The sequence below is a fragment of the Solea senegalensis genome, linkage group LG21 (genome assembly GCF_019176455.1).
Source record: "Solea senegalensis isolate Sse05_10M linkage group LG21, IFAPA_SoseM_1, whole genome shotgun sequence".
Taxonomy (NCBI): Eukaryota; Metazoa; Chordata; class Actinopteri; order Pleuronectiformes; family Soleidae; genus Solea; species Solea senegalensis.
The window spans coordinates 2,755,841-2,777,470 of NC_058040.1; the positions used below are offsets into that span (position 1 = coordinate 2,755,841).

The 21,630-nt window shown below is 38.6% G+C and overlaps 1 protein-coding gene and 1 non-coding gene across 2 annotated transcripts; both read right to left on the reverse strand.

Moving 5' to 3' along the window:
• Window positions 1-1,154: 1,154 nt before the first annotated feature.
• Window positions 1,155-17,366, reverse strand: LOC122758341 (ras-specific guanine nucleotide-releasing factor RalGPS1-like). Its single transcript, XM_044012454.1, has 20 exons — window positions 17,025-17,366; window positions 13,287-13,426; window positions 12,491-12,595; window positions 12,333-12,383; window positions 11,193-11,276; window positions 10,922-11,011; window positions 9,455-9,547; window positions 8,861-8,987; window positions 7,903-8,040; window positions 7,581-7,674; window positions 7,347-7,414; window positions 6,845-6,971; window positions 6,354-6,502; window positions 5,656-5,704; window positions 5,137-5,217; window positions 4,353-4,458; window positions 3,564-3,656; window positions 2,511-2,616; window positions 2,345-2,436; window positions 1,155-1,607 (listed from the first exon to the last, which is right to left on the reverse strand). The coding sequence occupies exons 2-20, from the start codon at window positions 13,341-13,343 to the stop codon at window positions 1,578-1,580; spliced, it is 1,740 nt and encodes a 579-aa protein (XP_043868389.1). The 5' UTR covers window positions 13,344-13,426; window positions 17,025-17,366; the 3' UTR covers window positions 1,155-1,577.
• A 2,890-nt stretch (window positions 17,367-20,256) lies between these two features.
• On the reverse strand, window positions 20,257-20,329 carry trnak-uuu. The gene has a single exon. It is a non-coding gene; the product is annotated as a tRNA-Lys (tRNA).
• Window positions 20,330-21,630: the final 1,301 nt, after the last annotated feature.

Genomic DNA, 21,630 nt, shown 5'->3' on the forward strand with positions numbered 1-21,630 from the left:
TTCGAGTGAGCGGTTTACAGGCGTCAGTGTGTAGTTGGATAAAGGCACCGAGACAAAGTGGCTAACATCTGCTAACAATAGTAGCTGCTAACGTGCCGCAGACTATTTGTACCTCAATAGTACCTCAAACAACACACTTCAAAAAAACCCGGACGTGTCACTTTAAACTAGGACAAAACTAAACTACGAGAAAAGAGTCTTTCCTTCTCTAGCAGTGTCCTTCAGTGTTAGCGTGCTCTTCCACAAACAGTTCCTCTAAGCAGCAGCTTCCTTCAGCAGGTGGTGAATCAGTGAATTGTCAAAAAAACAAAAAACAAACAGTATTTACAAAATGAATCGCACACATTGTTAAAAGCTTGGTACATTATTGTAGATTGCTTTAGTTCCTCAGTCAGCTAACTTAGCTTTAACACAATAGCTGGCTCTTCTCTGCATTATAGACAGTAATCACCACGTTAGTTGAATGTATTTTGATTTAACTTTTAGAACATATTGATTGTTAAAACCCTGCTTTGTTGATTAGCAAACATGTCTTTAAGGACGATTAGCGATCTGTAGCAGGGCAAACACATCCAGGGGCCTGTGCTATGACTCCTTACCTAAACCCCCCGAGTATTCATGCCGACATGATCCTGACACTCAAGTGGCAAATACACTTCTCGTGATATTTCAGAGATGAGTAAAAGTGGTTTTACTTGACTTTTTGGACGGTTTAGAGCCAGAGAATCGACACAGACATTCCACACACAAGGGCCCAACTTAGATTTGGCTCTTTGCTAATGCTCGGCTCAATAAAGCATAAACGCACACAAAAAAAAAAAGATATCCACTGTGTTCTGAAGTGGCTTTTGTAGCAGATTGTTTCCTCTCTTTACTTTTAAATTAACAATTCAAAGCCAAACTCATGACTCTATGATTACAAATGATCTCTTTTTTTGGTACAAAATCAGTCCAGCTGGATGTCAGTGAAAGAAGATGAATCGTTCGCTTCATCTTCAAAACAATAATGAGGCCTTTAAACAGGGTCATGGTTTTCATGCTCATCACGAGATCAAGAACACGGGATGTCTTGACACTGGTTTTCTTTGTCTTTGTCCTTGACATTGCAACACAGAAAAAAACAAATGAAATCTTTCCCCATGTTTGATTTAAAAAAAAAAAAGAAAAGAAGCTTTTCTTCCAGTTTTCTCAGTTGTTTTTTTGCGATTGCAGTTTCACGAATCAACAAGTGTCTTCTTACTTTCACTTTAGAAAAACAGAGCTCCACCTGAAGGCAGTGGAACAACTGCTGCTGTGTAAACTTAACATCAGTATCAGTCAACAAACACTGTTGTCCATGTTTGTCATATGCTTCTTCACTTCTTTATAGCAGTCGAACAAAGTCACTGAACAAGAAGCTTAGAGAAAGAAAGAGAACGACAGCCTCACCAAGTCTTCTTAGGTGTTTGCGGAAATGTATATTACACGTGTTCTGTACAGTGGCACATCCAGTATCGGAGCTTCTTCAGATACTTCTTCATGCTCCCATTTCATCTACACACAATGCTTCACAGGGTCCGTATTCAAAGGACATTGTGTCATTCAAATGACATAAGGTTTGCTGGTATCTGTTGACACAACAGAACACAAATGAAGAACATTGGTAAGAAGTGTGTTCACTACTGGTAAAAAGGACAGGTCAAATCACTAATTGCTGTGTGTGTGTGCAAATAGAACAAATTCTAACTGTAAAACGCAGCAGAAGTCAGTCAGGATGCAACAACTTTAATTGCCATAAAAACAACACCCAGCCTTGTTCATTCATGACGTCAAATAGACTTGATAATCTGCTCTCCTAACATTTTCTTGACCTCCAGTTTCTAGAGCTTTTGTCGAGCAACACGTGGAAATGATGAATAACCAAAAAGAAAACACAACCTTGTGCAGAATATGATTAGAATATTCTGTGTATGTCTGTGGAAAACCCTTCATTGGATCCAAAATGAAGCACCACAAGCACCGACAAGAAACACTTCTCTGTAAAATTGAATACAAAATCCCCCTCTTTACATACTCAGAGCCCATCAGACCCCAAAGAGTTAACTGTGACTTGCTCTTTTCCAGTAGATCACTTCACTTGATTAATGCAGAATTCATAAATAACTAAGAAAGAAACCATAAATAACTATTTGTGGTTTCTTAAGGCTCCAAGTGGCCTTGGTGGTAGCATCCGTTTCCAAATGTGTCCGTATTCAACAAATCAAGTTTTAAAGATCATTTTTAGAGAGTGTGCCAACCTTTCTGAAAATGGGGGTTTGTCACGACGATGAGTGAATGTGTGTGTGTGTGTGTGTGCTGAAAATACCTGAGGTCTTCTGCTCCTACAAGCCTCTTCCAGGTTTTTGTGCCAGATGATGGCTGAAAACCTGGATCCTGTCTGGAACTTGTAAATGTTACCTGTGAAGTGACACAGACGGCTCTGAGTGTGTGAGGTCAGTTAAAGTGAAGCAAAATGTCACAGTGTCACTGACCTTTGTCTGGGTCATTGAGGTGGAAGATGTTGGGTCTGGCTGGGTCATCTGGCAGCACGACTATCCATCCAGTCACACACATCTTCTTACAGGGTTTGGATTTATACTGCGACAGACACGTGACAGAGGCTCACACTCATAGAAAACACACGCAAGATTCAAAAATGTCAAACTTTATTCTGGACTTTGTTAACAAAGGCAGGAAAATGCTGTTACGTTGACATTATGTACAAATGTTAGCACTATATGACAAGCATGTGCAAATATGAGTCATTTGTACCACAATGTTAATTCACAGTTTCTCCACTGCCTTTGGCTTTCATCATCATATTATGCAGTACTGAGTACTGAAATATTCTGCTCAAGTAAAAGTACCACTATTTTGATAACATTTTACTTAAGCAAAAGTAAAAGCACTGGTCTAAAAATGTACTCAAGTTAAAGTAAAAAAGTAACTTGTTTAAAATGTACTCCGAGTAAAAGTTACTTTTTAACAAGGTTCTTTCTTCTGTCGAGCAAAAAGGATAAGGGGACACAAATGTTTGAATAGTTTTTCCTATCCTCATCGTTCACCTGTCCGCGTCACTCACCTGTCCTGTGTCCTTGTCATTCCCCTGTTCTCATCATCCCCCTGTCCTTATCGCTTACCTGCCCTAATTGCTCAACTGTCCTCATCACTCACCTGTCCTCATCATCACTCACCTGTCCGCGTCAGTCACCTTTCCTCACCACTCACCTGTCCTCATCACTCACCTTTCCTTACCACTCACCTTTCCTCATCATCACTCACCTGTCCTTTAGTAATGCCATTTCAGAGGAGGTGTGACAAAAGATGTCACAGATAAATTAGACATTTTCTAATTCAGAGAAAATAGTCTCTTTGTTACTTAGAAAAATCAAAGTAAAAAAACTGCACAGTTACAACAAATTGCTTGCAAACATAAAATATAGATATATATAGAATATTTTTACAAGTCAGATACAGATGAGACATAATCACTTCATTAGTTTATGGTTTATCAAATGCCAAACCATTACTTAAGTGCCACTTACATGTTTCCTTTCAGAAGCTCTCAGTGCTTTTGCCCCATAAAAGGTCAGGGTTGATCCTGACAGAGTTATCCAAAACCTGGTCCATGATGACAACTGTAAGTAAGTAAAAACATAGATATAGCAAAATCATTGTGTTCAGTCATCATTTATTTAACCTTTATTTATCTAGGAAAGCACATTCAGATTAAAATCTCTTTTACAAGTCAGTCATAGGCAAGACTGTGAAGAAAGACACCAGCTTATAGTGTCTATAAAACATAAACCTTTTGGATGTTTTATTTATTGCTTTTGTAAACAGAATCATTGTCATCACTGGATCAATAATTTATCCTTCATGTCAAAGTGAAAACAGATTTCTACAACAGTAGATCATGTGACATATGAACCTGTATAAACATTCAATATTTTGGTCACAGCAAAGCTTCTGTGTTTTTTGCAAATTCATACATTTCAACAATACATTCATTCATCTACATTTGTTCTTTTACAAAATGGATTTAAATTGCTTTCACTAATAAATCTCAATGTGACAAATCTTTCATTACAAATTTGACCTCTGATTTGTTTCTTAATTAATCTGTAGGCTTGGTTTGTTGGGAATTTGATATTATTTGACCGAGTCTGGCCCTTGACTTTGACACCCCTGTGTGGTTTAGGGGTTGAGTTACTCTTTAAGCTTCTAGCTCCTGCTGGACAACAATCGGTTTTCACCTTTTCATTAAAGAATTGATAAAAAATAAAGGGAAATAAAGACTTTTTAGGGCAGAAAGACAGAAAAAATGACCTTACCTTGGGTTTCCGTCCTTCCTTAAGCATTGCTTTCCTTCGTAGCGGTCCTTCCATGACCACATTGTCGGCCTCACTGCAGCCATAGAAGGAGTTGGCAGCAGAGAAGCTGGAGTAACAAGCAGCAGATCAACGTGAAATCATTATGGGAAACTTCAGTATATTTCTGTTCAATGTTCAGAGGCAGTGTAATGTCTGACATCGTCTGGTGCTCTTTGATTTTAACGGGAATGATTTCACTCAAAATGTGATAGTTAAGTTACTGCTTATTTGAATCAAACCTGTGCTAATTTATTAAATCACATGTGGAGAATATTTCAATGATCACAGCAGTGACACATACATAATTAGTATTATTCAACAATGATATAGGAGCATTATAAAATGGATAGATAACGTTTTACATTTTTACATATAAACACTGGAATGAAAAGATCTTATTCAGACAGCATGTAAAAGACCAACACTCATATTATGATTTCCAGCTTTGAATCACACAGAGAAAAGACAAATGTGACCAGGGTGAACCTCTTTTGCTTAGTGACCCTCAGGAAATAAGTAGTATTAATAATGGATGGATACATGTTTATCATGAAGTTTGAAGCCACACTTATGTTGTTGCAGTGTTGTTGTAAGTTGTAAGATTTGATGTATTAGTATTTCAGTGACTGACAAGACTAATGATTCTAAAAATGCAGAAATTATTATGCGTTAAGCCGTTACACTTCCCCTCACATCAGTAAAGATGATCAGTATTCAGTGTTGTGATGAAGACTCCTGCTCTCACCTGTACACATAGCCGTAGCTCCGGGGGGAGTCGTGAGTTGGGACCTTCCAGTTGGGGCCCAGTGTTGCGTACATGCGGCCCCTGTTTGTCACACATTTCACAGTCAGTTTGAGGAGCTGATGGGATGGATTGGTCTTCTTGGGTTAGTACAAGTGTGTAAACGACACTATAAACCTGCACTACGCAGAAATGAAGAAGACTGTCTGCTCAGGAAAAGAATAGAATATTTGTATCATGAAAAACGCTGAAATCATGTCATTCGCTTACAAGCACAGACACTATTTAGTGACACAGAAAAGCATATAAGTCGGTTTATTAGTTTATAAGATAAATATTCTCACTGCAACCCATGCAATCCTTCATCACATATACACAACAAAAAGACATATTTTACGTTCACTGAATAAAATCTACACACACTTGCCAAATCTAAAATACTGTAGGGAACATTGACTTTATTTTAAAGTTATTAAAACAGTATAAAATATATCTTGTATGTGACGAGCAGCTCTCACTCACCTCTCCATTTTAGCGGATAGTTCCTCCGAAAAAGAGCTTTCACTGCTTGCTAAAAACACAAACAACAACAATAACAAAGGCAGGGTTATTCTGGGGTTCGATTATTAATCGATTACTAAATTAATTGACAACTATTTTGATAATTGAACAATCGTTTTGAAGCTTTTTTCATGATTAAAACAAGATTTCCAATTGTTTACGCTTCTTAAATGTGAATATTTTCTTAATTTCTTTGCTCTGGATAACAAAAAAAAACATTAAAAGTTAATCATTTTGGTTTGTGGACAAAACAAGACATTTGAGAACATCATCATTTCCAGGTTTGACGATCACCGATTCACATTTTTTCAGGTTTTCTGATATTCTGAACACCAAACGATTAATCGAGAAAATAATCCGATTAATCGAGAAAATAATCCGATTAATCGATTGTGAAAATAATCGTTAATTGCAGCTCTAGATCCCAGGTCTTCTTGCTGCAAAGGCAAGAGTGCTAACCACTACACCAACCATGTGGCCCGTTCTTAAAAGCATGAGATGTAAAATGACAGAATAAAGACCAAAGAATTAGTGCCAGGGATTGAGTGCAGAGGGCTAAAGGACATAAAAACGTTAATCTTTTATGTATGTTGGGACATAAAAAAGGCCCTCATTTTGTTAAAAGGTGAAGAAAAACAATAATCTGTGCTCAGACTTACCTAATGACAGCCCGTTAGACACAGATGTACTGTGTGGATCTATTCTGACAGGACTCTGAGACTCTAAGAAGCTGTCGTCCAGCAAGTGTCGCGCTTTGATAGGAAATGTCGCACTCCTGCTCTCCGACATGCCGTACTGACACATCATACTGCAGACAACAACCAAAACAAACACATGTGACAGTGCATTTCACAAAAAGCAAACACTGCACTGTCTTTATAAGTGCAATTCAGTTAGAACAAAGATAGAATATATGTGACTAGTTTAAAACAGGCACCTTCCATTTAGAATCATTTTGATTCACTCAAAAACTAGCTGGCGCTCACGTGTGATGGATTTTGAGGATGCACTTGTTTTGTTTTACTTGACTTACTCATGTTTGTGAGGTCTAGTACTGCTATTGGAGAGGATAGTTTGAAAAGGCTCACATGGAACCAGTCGTTTAAGTCTTAAATTGGTGCAAGTTTGAGAGAGGCCCCGTTTTACTCACTTGTTTCCCAGACTATGGCTCTTCCTGTGGTGGGAGGACGGAGGACTGGGGATATGGACCCCCACAGATGCGTCAGGACAGGTAGGCCTCCGGTTATATCTGAGAGAGGCTGATACCTCAGACAGACCTGAAACACAGTAAACCGGTCTCAAACATCACCATATCTTCATACATTATTATTATTTTGTGCCAAATTTGTTATAATTAGGATAGAAATTGTGTTTAAAGAAAGCCATAAAACAGTCTTTGAATTTAAATATACTTTTTTGTGTTGATTTTACATTCATTACATGATTTTATATAAATAAATAAATAAATAAATATCTGTTATAAGCTTCGGCTTTATTTTCTGTAATTAATCACGATTAATTACAGAAAATTGTGCAATTAATTAGCATCATTTACACATTGAGCTTCAACAACAGTGGTCCAGACCTGTTGTCATAAATAATAACAACATGGATCAAAATAAATAAGATCCATTAGATCAGATGTGTTTTACCAGCCAAGTCCTCTTTAGAAGAAGCAATGCGAGGGGAACTGTTGCCCGGTTCAATCTTCAGAGACAGCCTGCAACACAGTTCATCAAACACACATTAGCAGCTGATATTTACTCTGATACAAGAGCAGCAGATTCATCCTAGAATGATGTTGTGTGAGTGTCTTGGTTTTCTGGTGTCTACAACATATCAGGTTCATTCTCTGAGGGTTTTGCCTCCACAGAGATGAAACTTACTTGAAGTTGTCGTCCTCAACAAACTTCTGGAGTTCCTCTATGTAGCGAACAGACAACAGGTATTTCTGGACATGTGGCAGCATCACAAGATGATCTGAAAGACAAGTTTGGAGGGAAATCATTTAAGATAAAAGTCAAGAAAAGTGCAGATACTGGACTTGACCAAATAAAATGTTGCTCAAAACAATAACGTGATCAGCTGCAGATGTTATAAATCAGGATATACGTAATAAAAACTGAAAAAATGTGGGTAGTGTATAGTACTGAGTATGATTAAGTTGATGAAATGTTTATCAGGCTCATGATAACCTCTGGTTCTTACCATAGTTACACGACATCTGTAGGTCGGAGAGGACTCTCAGAAGATTGTTCATCTGATTAGTCCGCTGCTGTGTCTCCATGATGCTGTCCGACGCAGGATATGCTGAATCAATGTAGATCATATCCAACAGGTATATCCCTGGATGAGACACAACAACGAGGCACTGTAAAAACAGGGGCCGTCACTTTTTCCCGAAAATAAAGTTTGAGCAAATTCATAATGAACCCGTGAATGGTTTATATATATATATATATATATATATTCAAATGTGCTGCTGGTGTTAGAGTGTTAATGACATAGAGTAGTCGGTTAGTAGAGTGGGATGAAACGGGGCCACAACTCAGGAACTCATTTTCACCCCTGGAGTTTTTTTTTTAACTTGCCTTTTGATTCTCTACAACATTGTTATTTATGGAGTATTCTTTTTTTTAATGAAAATTCAAATTTGCCATTGAACACATATAAGTTAACGAACTAATAACTAGCTGTCGTTCCCTCTGTAAACGGTGTCTGAGTTGACACTGATCCTCTTTCACTCATCTGCACCTGCATTAAAGCACAATACCATATTTACTGGCAGATCTAACATGGAAACATGTTAAAAACTATAAAGATATATAAATAAAATACAGTTTATACTACGGCATATGAACTCTATGTTATGTCATCATATTCCCTTTTAATTATTATTATCAGCAATTTTAAAAGGATAAAGGATAATCATTCATTTATGCCTGTTAGGCAATTACTTTTATTGTTGTAAACTATTAAAGTCGCCCTAACCTAGGACGATTGAGACAAACTGAGTAGGCAACAAATATATGTTAAAAAGAATGATTGTGATGCTGACGACAACAACAACCAGATTTAAAGAATAAAAAAGGTGCATTGTTTTCATGATGATATGACATTTGATTTGCTAGCTTTATAGTTCAGTTGTAGGAAGCCTGGAACTCACCAAGGTACGGAATACAGGGCACCATCTTCAGGGAGCGGGTATGTTCCCTCATGTGAGTGTAGTTGTCCTCCTTGGATGTCAAATAGTTTAGTTTCTCAAACGTGGCCTTGTCTTTCCGACTGATGAGCTGTGACAATAGAGAGGAGAAGTTACAGTGGATTGGTCGTCATGAATCACTCAAAGACACGTAAATCACAATCGCTCCAGTTGCTCAAAATGAAATAACTATCTAGTAGGAATGTCAATTTTCCTCTAATATTCAAATTATGTTAGAATTGTTTATTAAAATTTTAATACATTTTAACTTGATATCATTGTAGTGGAGATGCTGTGCCGAGGCGAGTAGAGCCGGTGGAAATACGCCATTAGAGCAACATAAGGTTAAGTGTCTTGTCCAAGGACACATCAGCGTGTAGACTAACGGAGCCAGGAATTGAATGACTACTACATCCACCACTGAGCTACCGTCGCACCCAAAAACATGTGTTGCACATGTCTTTCAGTATCTAGTCGTCTAACCATTAATCTGTCCTTTGTTCCTACATGAAGAAGAAGAAGAAGAAGGAGGAGAAGTGCATGAGTCTCATATCTTACAGCCCAGGTTTTGCTGAGTCTGAAGATGGGAGCGCTCTGCAGAGCTGACACCACTGACACAAGGGAATGAAGATTGTTCAACTCCAACAGTTTCTGGGAGGAAAAAAAACAGATATATTATTGCAACAACAATAACAACAATATAGTCCATGTAACCATGAATAATGTACTACCATTTAAATAAAGAAAGAGTAATTATCATACAACCGTTGTTGTATAAGGGATGCAAGAAATGTTTATTGGTTGGAACTACAGGCAGAATTAACACAATAGTTTACACAACAATTTAGCAAGAAAGCAACCATTGGAGGGAAAAAGGGCCACTTTCTCTTCACCATTTCAATTGACAAAAGGAGGTGGACCATTATATTAACAAAAGAAAGTGACCAGTTGGGAGTGGCCAGGATAGACAGGATTAGAAATGAGCATTTTCAAGGGACAGCTCAGGTTAAATGTTTTGGAAATTGAGTAAGAGAGTCAAGGATGAGATGGTTTGATCACGCGCCGAGGAGGGACAGTGATTATATCGCACAAATGGACGTTGAAGATGGAGTTTCGGGCAGGAGGAAAAGAGGAAGACCACAGAGAAGGTTCATGGATGTTGTGAAGGAGGACATGAGAACAGAAGAGGTATAACAGAGGAGGACACAAGGGAGAGGACAAAATGGAGGCAGATGACCCCGCTGTGGTGACCCCTAAAGGGAGAAGCCAAAAGAAGAAGAAGAAATTTGAGCCAATCTTTCCTTCCATGTCCTCAATCATAGTACTTCCTGCCGCTTGAAGCCTGACTGCTGGTTTATCTCATATTTCATTTTCAATGTAATTTTATAGCTCATAGTACTGTTTTTAGTTAGTTCTAATTTTGTTACAGTAAATATTTCATGTAATACCGGAGCAAATGGAGATGGCGCCGATGACTCATGTGATATTTGGGACAGCCCACGTCACGGTACAGTGACATATTTTAGCAACATCTGAACGACGAATGCACACTTGAAGGATGCAGCCTTGACTGTTGGGACACGGCTACTCTAATGCTGTTGAAAACACATGTGACCTAGACACTCATAAGGAACCAGTAAACGCCAGGGATTGTCCTGACCCAATCCTCCACTCATTTTAAAAATTAGCATCCAATTGTAGGGGGAAAAACCCTCTCTTACTATTCCCTAATCTCTGGACAGCTCTTGTCTTCTACAGCTTCACACATACGGGGATTATATTATTTTTAGAAGCAATTGACAGTGGCCTTCAAATGTAAATAAACACTCAACATCTAATGAAAAAAGAAAAAATCATGTCTGACGATAAGTTTAAGCATCGTGAGAACCATTCCAACAGGAAAGAGAAAGGGGATCAACAGTGTGTTTTTGTCATGTGAAATCATCACAGTCAACAGAGTAACAATGCATTAGATGGGTTCATATATTTCTCATATAAATTAATCTTTAGGGATAAGGAACTCACCTTGGCTATTTTAATGAAATGGCTCAATATCCCTGCACGGATTTTCAGTGTCTGGGCCGTTAAGATTTCCCTCACCAGCCAAAAGCTCACCTGGAACAACACAACATAAAGAGACCTGAAATGCCTAATGTTCACACACATGAACGATCATTCACTGCATGACGCTGCATCACAAAATACTGGCTGGTTAAAAGGAGAAGACTTTAAAATGAGTGATGGTACATTTGGTTCACTTCTGAGATCTAAACGTAAATGAGCCCAAAAAACATACCTGGTTGAATCGACGCGTGATTGCGACAATATTGGGGGCCAAACTGTGCTTCTCTTTCCCATTCCAGCCACAGCTGGCCAGCTCCTGCAGAACACAGATTCAAATAAACCAATAGATTTGAGAAATGTGGAACGACAAGTGTAATGGCAGAGAATAAACAACACCACAAACCATGAACTGCATGAACATAAAGGTATATACTGTATTTAAAAAAAACACTACATAGGAGAAAGTGAAAAAAAAAATACAATTACATTTAATATCTGCACAATATATACAGTAAATATAGTTCCTTCAAAAACTGCTTGCAAGTGTACCTAGAGGAACGGATGCTGGTTTGAAGGCAAATGATGGTTGCACCTAATATTGATGTGATTCAGCCTTTTCTTCTGCATTTTGTACATTTATAATACATAATTGATTTAAAATGTATATTTTTGTGTTATTAAACTTTTTATTTAAAGAAAAATAAGTTATACATGTTGCTCTTAAGTTTGTATACATGCCATTAATCAAGAAAGAAAAATTCACATCATTACAAAAGCACCCACACTCTGTCTCCCATCACAGTACTCTACTATACTGGTTCTGGACTGGTAGAGTAAAAATAGTAAAAATAGTATAAATAAAATAGACAATAACAGATGTAAAATTAATACATTTGTCTGCTCCATATGTACTTGTCCTCATTCATGATTTTTCCTGTAAACATTATCTTATAATAGGGTTAAAAATAATTGTAGATTAAGTAAGATAATTTGCTGTATACATGTATAACTCTCTATTTGCTGAAACAAAGAATGAAAACTGAACCAGATGAGTGGAGTCAAAAACTAGGGGGATTTATCACATTACCCAGTATCTTGCCTTAAAGTTGTTATAATGTATACCCAGGTTTTCCAGTATCTCCCAAAATGTATAATTTGAAAGCCATATACTCGCTCTGTGTGTGTGTGTGTGTGTGTGTGTGTGTGTGTGTGTATATATATATATATATATATATATATATATATATATATATATATATATATATCACAAAGACACACCACAGCTGGAATTCAGGTGAATGATGAAATGTGATTAAGTCAGAAATGAAATCTAGAGATCTAGAGGCCAAGCAATTGACAACATGGTTCTTACCTCTGGTTGTATTGCCCTGAAGACTGGTGCATCCATTAGAGTGATTTGGCTCTAAAAAAAATAAAATAAATAAACAGGAATTAAAGCAAGGTCAAATCATATTACATAAATCATATATGCTTGTTTTGATCCTTTAAGTATATTCCAAGTATACTCACAGCAAACTCCTCCGGCGTCACCTTCAGTACGTCAAAGATGACGGCGTCATAGCTCTTGGCGTAGTCTACACGAGGTCCATCCAAAGAATCTGAGCTGCTGCTCGCCTAAGAGGCACAAAATTAAACCCTTGAATTAAAAAAAACAGACCAGCAGTCACACAAGACAAAGCAAATGTATGTAATTAAACAAACAGTGCACTGTTTAATGAATCCCTCGTCGTTGCTCATGCATTTTAATCCAGAGTCACAAGAAATAGAGACAACTGAGCCGGAATCAAGGCCGCAGCAGGACATTTCACAAAGGTAATCATTGTTTTGTTCTGCGAGTATGTTCTCTATGCTGTTAGAATCCTGAACTATGACCGGACACCCCAACCTCACAATGTGTCTGTGTGCAAGGTTCTGCACTTAGAGATCGTACCTCTAAATAGGCTTCTGTTTGCCTAGCAGAACCCTGCATCTGCTAGATTATCGAGCAATGTCCCAAGAATGTCGCCCAATCGTTAATATTCTAAAATTTTAATACAAGGATATTCAAATTTTCAGATTGACCAATTGAAATGGTTAACCATAGATGAGCTGAAGTGAGTAAATTCAATTAGAGATGCACTCTTAAGAAAACAAGGACATTCTTTAGGACATTAATATACAAACAGCCAGCTGACATGAAACTATTTTAACTAGTTGGGGTGGTATCACATCATCGTAACCACCACTGACCTGCCACTTAAGATAATATACAGTATCTGTATATAGATATCTATACATAAAAAAGTCTGTATCCAAGTTTTCTTACCTCTGAAGTGACTGAATTGATGCTGGTGTCATCTGAGAGTCCGTTCCTGCGATACATACTCGCTGAGGGACTGATGAGACGCACAGGTCAAGGCGACAGAGGTTTTCAGCTGGGGGGCACACATATCCTCTCATTCATTCCTAAAAGAGAGGACACAGCTTCTAACTTTCCACATACATTTTCTTGTTACATTTGTTTTGGTTTTTTTAACAAGTTTCCAATGTTTGACAGCTTAACAGAACATTTCCCCAGCATGAAAGCAATACTCGAGTGCAGAGGTATGAACAAACCTGCAGAAGACGTGCGTGTTCTGCCATGCAGTGAAGCAGCCACTATTACAGCGGCACGTTGCAGAGACTCATAACATGCTGCTGGCTCCTGACAGTGACAGCAGTAGGAAAAGCCCTTCAACACCTCCCCTTTTCCACCTTTCAATACCACCATGTATCAGTAAATAAAGAACTGGATAATAACAGTATAAGACTATAACTTTCTAGTTTGCTAACAAAACCGATCAAGAATGTAAAGTGAGATTACAGAGCAGATACATTGATTTAAAAACGGTGAACATTAGGGCTGCAACAATTAGCCCATATAATATTTTTTTCAGTTTTGTTTTTGCAGTGTGTTTCTGTTGATGCATGTGTTTCGGCTTTCTGCAGGCAATTGTTCTTTTGCAGCGCGTTTTGTCATGTTGCGTTTGTTTTTGTTTGTGTTTTGTGAATATGCAACTTGTTTTTCCTTCCGCATGTGTTTTTATTTATAAATTATATTCAATTTACATACATAGACCAAAGACAGGATCATTGGAACAATGCTCTTATATGTACATTTATGTTACACACACACAAAAACAAACACAAACACACAGAAAGCAAACCAAAAAAATCTAAAAAACCATGAGGGACATAAACCCAAAGAAGCAAAGAAAGCATAAACCTATTTACTGTTGGTGAAACCATACTCTGTTTGCAAAGATTTACATGGACACGCATAAGTAGATTGCACAGTGAAATTAAGTAGGCATAGGTTTATAGGTAGCTAGGTTTTGAGTCCACCTAAGTATGACAACACTGGATTCCAGATGGAGAAGAACTCATGTCTGCACTGTTGTTCTGTGTTTATGACTTTTCCTAATTGTAAAGTAGCTCCTATCTGTGACACCAAATATATCCATAGCAACATTGGGTTGCAGATTAATATTAAGCACCGCTGAGAGTGTCTTAAAGATCACAGACCAATAGGTGGTCAGGGATGAACAGGACCAAAACATGAGTCAAGTTGGCAGGAGTGTCATGACACCTTTCACAGCCAGCAGCTATGTTAGGGTATATTTTCGCTAGCCTTGCTTTAGAATAGTGACTGCGTTGAAGAACCTTAACTTGTATCACACTGAGTTTTGCACAGGAAGTACTGTCATTCTCTCTTTGCAGAGCACTATTCCAAATACCCTCCTCCAATTCCTCCCCCCAACTAATTCTAGCATTCAGCCCTGATCTTTGCACGGGATATGTTCTTAAAAGAGATTATTAAGTCATTTATTCTCAAAATTAGACTTTTTGAATTAAAAAGGAATCTCTAATTGATCATCTAAAGCAGACAAGGAGGGTCTGTGTGGAAAGTTGGGGTCACGACACTTAAGACAATGACGAAATTGGAAATTACGAAATAAGCTAGACCAAGGAAAGCTGAATTTTGGTGATAAGTCATCAAAACTAGCAAATATACAGTTTATGTACTTAAATGTAGTCCAATTTAGCTGGGGTAAAGGTGGTTATTATTAATTAGGGGTAACATGAAAATAGCTACTGGTCTGTGTTGAGGGTGTGTATGACACCTGGATTATTTGTAAACTCTGAAGTACAGAGGGGGAGAATGGAGGTAGCAAAGTACCCGACGGATGTTGAGATGCAAGACGTGGCCTCCAAGTGGCACCAATTTCTGTCAATTTAGGTCTAGGTCGTAATAATTCAAACCTCATTCTGGGTTTCTTACCGTCCCATAAGAATGAAATCTTGGAGGCTTTATCGATAGTTTTAAAGAACGATTTGGGGAGATAAAGTGGCATACCTGCCAAGGTGGAGAACTAAAGAGTAGTTTCACTTTTTCAAACAGTGGACAGAAGTTTTCCTGATAGAGCTTCTGCATGTCCATTTCTAGACATTTGGAACAGTTAGGCATTGTCCTGTAATTGAAGAGCCAGGTCATTCACAGGGCAGTAGAGCTGAAACGATTAATCAATGAATCGATTATTAATTGATTACTAAATTAATCGACAACTATTTTGATAATCGAATAATCGGTTTGAAGCTTTTTTCATGATTAAAACAATATTTCCGATTGTTTAAGCCTCTTAAATGTGAGTATTTTCTTCATTTCTTTGCTCTCGAGAACATAGAAATCATTAAAAGCCAATGATTTTGGTTTGTGGACAAAACAAGACATTTGAGAACATCATCATTTCCAGATTTGATGAAAACCGATCAATATTTATTAAGGTTTTCTGATATTCTGATATTCTACACCAAACAATTAATCGATTATCGGGGAAAATAATTGATTAACAACTGTTCAGTCAGAGCAGGCAAAATGAGCTTAAATTATATCACAACATTCGATATTTCATAGAATTTCAAAATAAAAGTGTCTGTTTTGATGTGGAACAATAAGTGTTCAGAAAAAATTTATGTATTTGTGATGCAAAATTAGTCTGTAAATTTTTTAAAAAAAGAGACAGAAATAACTCATTATGACTTGATATTAGTGGAGGGCGGCATGAAATTAGTAGAGTATAAAAATATGATGAAGACCTGCTGCCACTCTAATGCTAAATATAAATTTATACAATTGATTGTTTCCTATGGGTGACCTTCCAATGAAAAAGGGTGCCATTATGCATTTTGTCCCAAAGGGAAAGTGAATAGATAACTAAAAATTTCACATGCATGATCAAAAGTAACTGATCAATTTGAACCTAATTAAACTTACTAACTAATACACATTTATTCTTAAGGTTGGCTGACATAACACCTGAGTTATCTCTTTTTTTCTAACCTCTGCTCAGACATAAAACCAAAGAATTCATTTTGTAATAAATACCCAGCTCTACTCAAACCCCTGAGGACAGGTGGTTTATTTACTGACCTTCACTTCAGGTTATAAATCTATTGGTTTGTTTGATTGTTAGTCATGCAAAACTATACCTGAACAAATGTTTTCACATTCCGCACAAAACGAGTGCTTGCGCAAAATCACTGCCGGATTCATAATACATGCGCAGTGGTCATTTTTCTTCGCAACACCTCGCATAATGATTGGGGATCCGAATCCCTCCGAATTGACAGGCGCACGTCCACTGTGCGCAATCAGCATCCTGCCATGTCTGTGTTGCCCATCTCTACACGAGGACGTCAGTTTGGTGTATGGTGAAGAATTATAAGCACCGTGTTTCTCAAGTTTCACAGGGATGTTCCGAAAGTGATACAAAAGGTGTGTATGGGGGACCTTAAAAACGCTGCGACGCCACTGCGCCTTCGACACAAGAAGATGAACGACGAAAATGTCGCACACAGACGGGCGATAAAAACGTGTCCATTAATCCTTACACCTGCACAGTGTCCTGTCACGACAGCAACGTAGAATGTGAATCCCCATTCCCCACATCCTAAACCCGAGCCCGAGCCAGAGCCCGAACCAGGCCCGGGGCTTCTATAGCGACAGTTAAAGAATGTACATTACCTCTCCACCACGCACCGTCCCTCACTACTGCTGCTGCCGCCGCCGCTGAATTTAACAAAGAAAACAAAACGACAGAAATAGTCCACATGTAAACAAATAAAACCGCGGTTCTTAATTAAGTCCAAGCAATGTTCTGGCAGGAGGGTCCGGAGAGATGACTCTTCCTTTGAGCCGAACATGAAGCCAAAGTCGTTGTGTTCGGTCCGTAAGACCCACAGACCGTGTCGGGAACATGAAACGAAATCATTAACACATGACAGCGAGGTGCCACGCTACGTCCACTCGCAAAAAAAGAAATGAAAACGAATACATATCGAAAGCAGGAAGTGCCCGGTAGGTATGTTGACAGCAAGGTGCAATGCCAAATCATCTGCTCAGCTCCACGCCGAGCTCTCCCAGCTGACCAATCACAGAGCTGCTCTTAGCAGATGTCCTTCAGACGCAGGTGCGTCACTGTGTGTGTGTGTTAGGTGCTTTTTTTTTGGGCTTCTATGCTGACCTTGTCAGGACCTATGGAGACCAAAACCAGGTCCTAATGAGGCAGAATATATTGATTATTAGGACAGGTTTGACTGTTTATAGGTAAGGTTAAAGGAATACTTCACCGTATTTAGCATTTAGCTTTGTATTACTAGAATAGGGGTAGTGTTTTTGAAAAATTGTGCTTCTCAACCTCAGTTTCCCCCGAGTTGAGAAATATCTTCATTCTTTTTTGTGTTACGTGTCCACCAGTGACACTTGGTCACTTGATCCGAGGCTTGAAGCTGCAATGCTAATTCCGGAAGGTTGCGTTTATAAACAGTATTTAATTAACGTGTGTCCCATAGCTCTTACTGTTGCTGCCAAAATGCACTGAAAAGACAAGAAAACCAAGAATGCACCCCTTACGCACTAAAACAAACAATGATATTACTATAAAAGCTGCTGCACTTCTCTAACACTCATTGAGAAAAAGTAACATGGAGGTCTATAAAGACGAAAGGCTGGGGACATTGTTTTCTGAGAGCTAAAATAGCTTCAATTTGGATACAGGAGATGAGAAGAAAGAATATTATGACGGCTGAGTAGTGTAGGAGCTGTCTAACTCCAGGAGATGGCACTAATGCAACATCATGGATGCACGCTTGTTCTCCTAATCATTTCTGGCATATTGGGACATTAGTACAACCTCGTCCATTCTCTCCAACTTGATTGAAAGACACTCTGTTTATTTCTAAACAGAAGGCTGCAGGAGAGCGATACTGTCGACCTTTCTGATCCATTTCCCACTCTCCTTGCCACTCACCGTGTCCTATACAAACCAGTTTAGCCAGTTTATCACACATTACATGTCCTTCAATTCCTTTGTGTCCAGGGACATCAATGTTGTATTACAGCCCCCTTCTCTCAACACAGCATTTCAACAACCCACCAACACCATCAGAACAGTCACAGATAAATAGCACCTCTGACCTCCTGAAGCCATTGCATTGTCTACAAGATCACCAGCACCTCTGAGGAAAGAAGAGACACACGATCTGTTATTCAAACCCTCTGTTTGATCAGAAAATTAGCAACAAACATGCCAAAGCCAGCCCTTCCAGATATTGGATCCTTAGAGCCATCTGTTGAAATCTGAAAACATTATGTCTGATGATTTAATTAGTATACTTGTTAAATCTTGGCCCACGTACAAAAAAAAAACATGGAGAGAGAAGAGGCAGACCCAGTCATATGGTTCCACTCAAGCTAAATGCTTTGAGCAAGTTGTCTTATTCATTTTTTTTCCTTTTATCCTCAAAGTTTCCTGCCCACATCTTACAGTCTTGTTTTCTTACTTCTTCTTTGTGCTTCTTCATACCATATCTGTTAATGGCGTTCATGCAGGTCATACTTCCTCAGATCTTACATACTGACTTTCTTTCCCATCATTATTTTGTCTTTTTCAGCCATCACTTGTTTTTGCAGTTGTTTGAATTGATTTACACTCAAGCTTCTCGGACACCCAAGTGTCTCTAGGTATAGGGTATGTTTTCTGCCTTTCTCCATCTAGCATATCAATGGCCACAGTTTCACACTGCACACTAATTACTAATAATGACGCACAGCACAGAGCGAGGGAGAGGAGAGGAAGGACATACAGTATATTAAACCAGCAAAGTGGATTTTTCTTTTGGCTATTGTATTAGGTAAGTAGTGGACAAAAGGGAAATCAATCAGAACCATGGACAGCGCTTGGTCAAAGTGCAGAGGAGTTGTCTCATGCAGTGACATGTGGTGAGGTTCATGACTGGGAGGGCACTCACAAATATGTTGCTGCGTAGAAGAAGCACGCACCTGTTACCCATTGTGCCTATTGGGCTCAGCACTGCCCCCTATCAGTGCGGCATGGTACTTTCTGCCTCACCCTGTGCATTTATGGCCGATCAGATAGACTAAATAGGTCACACACATTCATTATATATATATTAGACAGACTGTGGAACGTCAGCATGTGCAGTACATGTATGATTAAACATATATATATTGGTGATATAAAGAGAGGCAGCAATGGGCATGCACCTTCAGTCAGTGTGTGTGGCACAGCTCATTGCTGCCTCACCTTACTGTTCTGACCATAGAAATGTTGAAAATCATACAGAAAACTAATTTATAGAACAGTCACAAGTGGACAAAATGTTCTTTCTGAGGCACTGCCTCCTGTGACTGCACATCACTGGTCTAATGTCACCTGGATGCTGAGATGCTGGATGCTGAGAAAGGTTTTGATTGGGTCAAGTGGGAAAACCTTTTCACTACCTCTCTAAAATGTGGATTTGGCCAAGGAGTTCTTCCCTCCTGTTTACTTTGGCAATTGACCCGCTGGCCAGTGCTTTATGCAGTCTTGCAGGTTACATATACATAGAAATTATCAGAAAGTGTCATTGTCTACATGCTGATTATCTTCTTTTATTAATGTCCCAGCTGACAGGATCTGTTCCACATATACTTAAAACATTAGAATGTTCAGAAATATTTCAGGTTATAGACTTAACCTGGATCAAAGTGAAGTTTTCCCTGGAAATAAAACTGCAGGCACAAGTGTGCATGTCCCTTTAAACCCTATGTTTCTGCCCTCAATCCAATCCAACTTCATTACTTCACTAAGTATTGTTTTTTGTGGCTCTGTCTGTTTGTATTTCCACACTTAACGTACTTGCCGATATGACAAGCTGAGGCCGCCAGAGGCTTAAATGACCTAAAGTCTGATCTCCGCCTGAACAGGGACTTGAACCCTGGACCCTCAGATTAAAAGTCTGATGCTCTACCGACTGAGCTACCCAGGCTTCAAAGGGTATTTCCAGTGGACGCAAAATTCACCTGGTGGACAAATTCTACAGAGGAAAATTGGAGGCAGAAGCCTCATAAATGGGATGTATTTAGATATCCTTTTAGGAGTTTTAGACTGGAGAAACCATCACTCTCTTCCATAAAGCAACAGTGAAGTTCAACAGCGACACTATAGTAGAGTCTGTCTCTCAGGTGACCCACAGAGGCTTGTTGCATGAATGGGGTCTACAAACAAGGCAATCAAGGATTTCGGACTTAACGGAACAAGCCTCTGCCGGCCTGTTCAAATGCACGTTAGGGTCAAAAGTCTATCACAAGTTCTGTTGCTCATATTGCAAGCAAGTGCAGAAGTAACGTAAGACAACAACAACAACAACGACAAGTAATGACAAGTAAAGACAGTAATAAACAAGTCATACAATAAAACTACAAAAAGATAAAACCAACATCTCATACTGGCCAAAGAGTTTCAATGGGTTTTAAGATGCATGGTCTAACATGCTGTGGGAGATTGTTACACAATCTGGCCACAGTTACAGAAAAGGATAAAATGAACTCTAAAGTGCAGCCAGTGGAGTGAGGCTAAAATAGGTGTTCCCTCTTACATGCTCCAGTTAAAAGATGCAGTAATCCAGGTGAGATTTAACAAAGGCATGGATTACTGTCTCAAAGTGCTGTTTTGAAAGGCTATGCTTCACCTTTGTTAATTTTCTTAAATAAAAAATACTGGACTTCACTACTGCACAAATTTGACGGTCCATTTTAAAACCACTGTCCATTTTAAAACCCAGATTTGTGACTTTAGGCTCAACATGCGGTGCCAGAGGGCCCAGGTCAACAGGAAGGGACTCACAGGAGCCATTGGGTCCAAACACCATCACTTCCGTCTTCCTTTTGTTAAAATGGAAAAGGTTCAGGCCATCCACACTTTGATCTCGTCAAGAAACTCCAGAAGTGAATTGACAGAGGAGGCATCCTTCTGCTTGTAAGATAAGGCCTTTGAGCTATGGTTTCAGCATATGTACAGTGAGAAACTTGTTTTGTTGTATTAGATTTATATTTTATTTTTATTGTATTAATTGTTCTGTCAAATGTCATTCAATTTGTCAACATGTATCTATCTATCTATATATATATGTGTGTATATATATATATGTACATAGATTCTCAACAGATTCCTTGGGACGCAACCTAGGACACAGAACACAGTGTTCCCATAATGTGCAAATTGCCTTTAATCCAGAGGAAGATGAAAAAGGCTGAGAAAAAGTAAAAAGATAATAGTTAATAGATAATA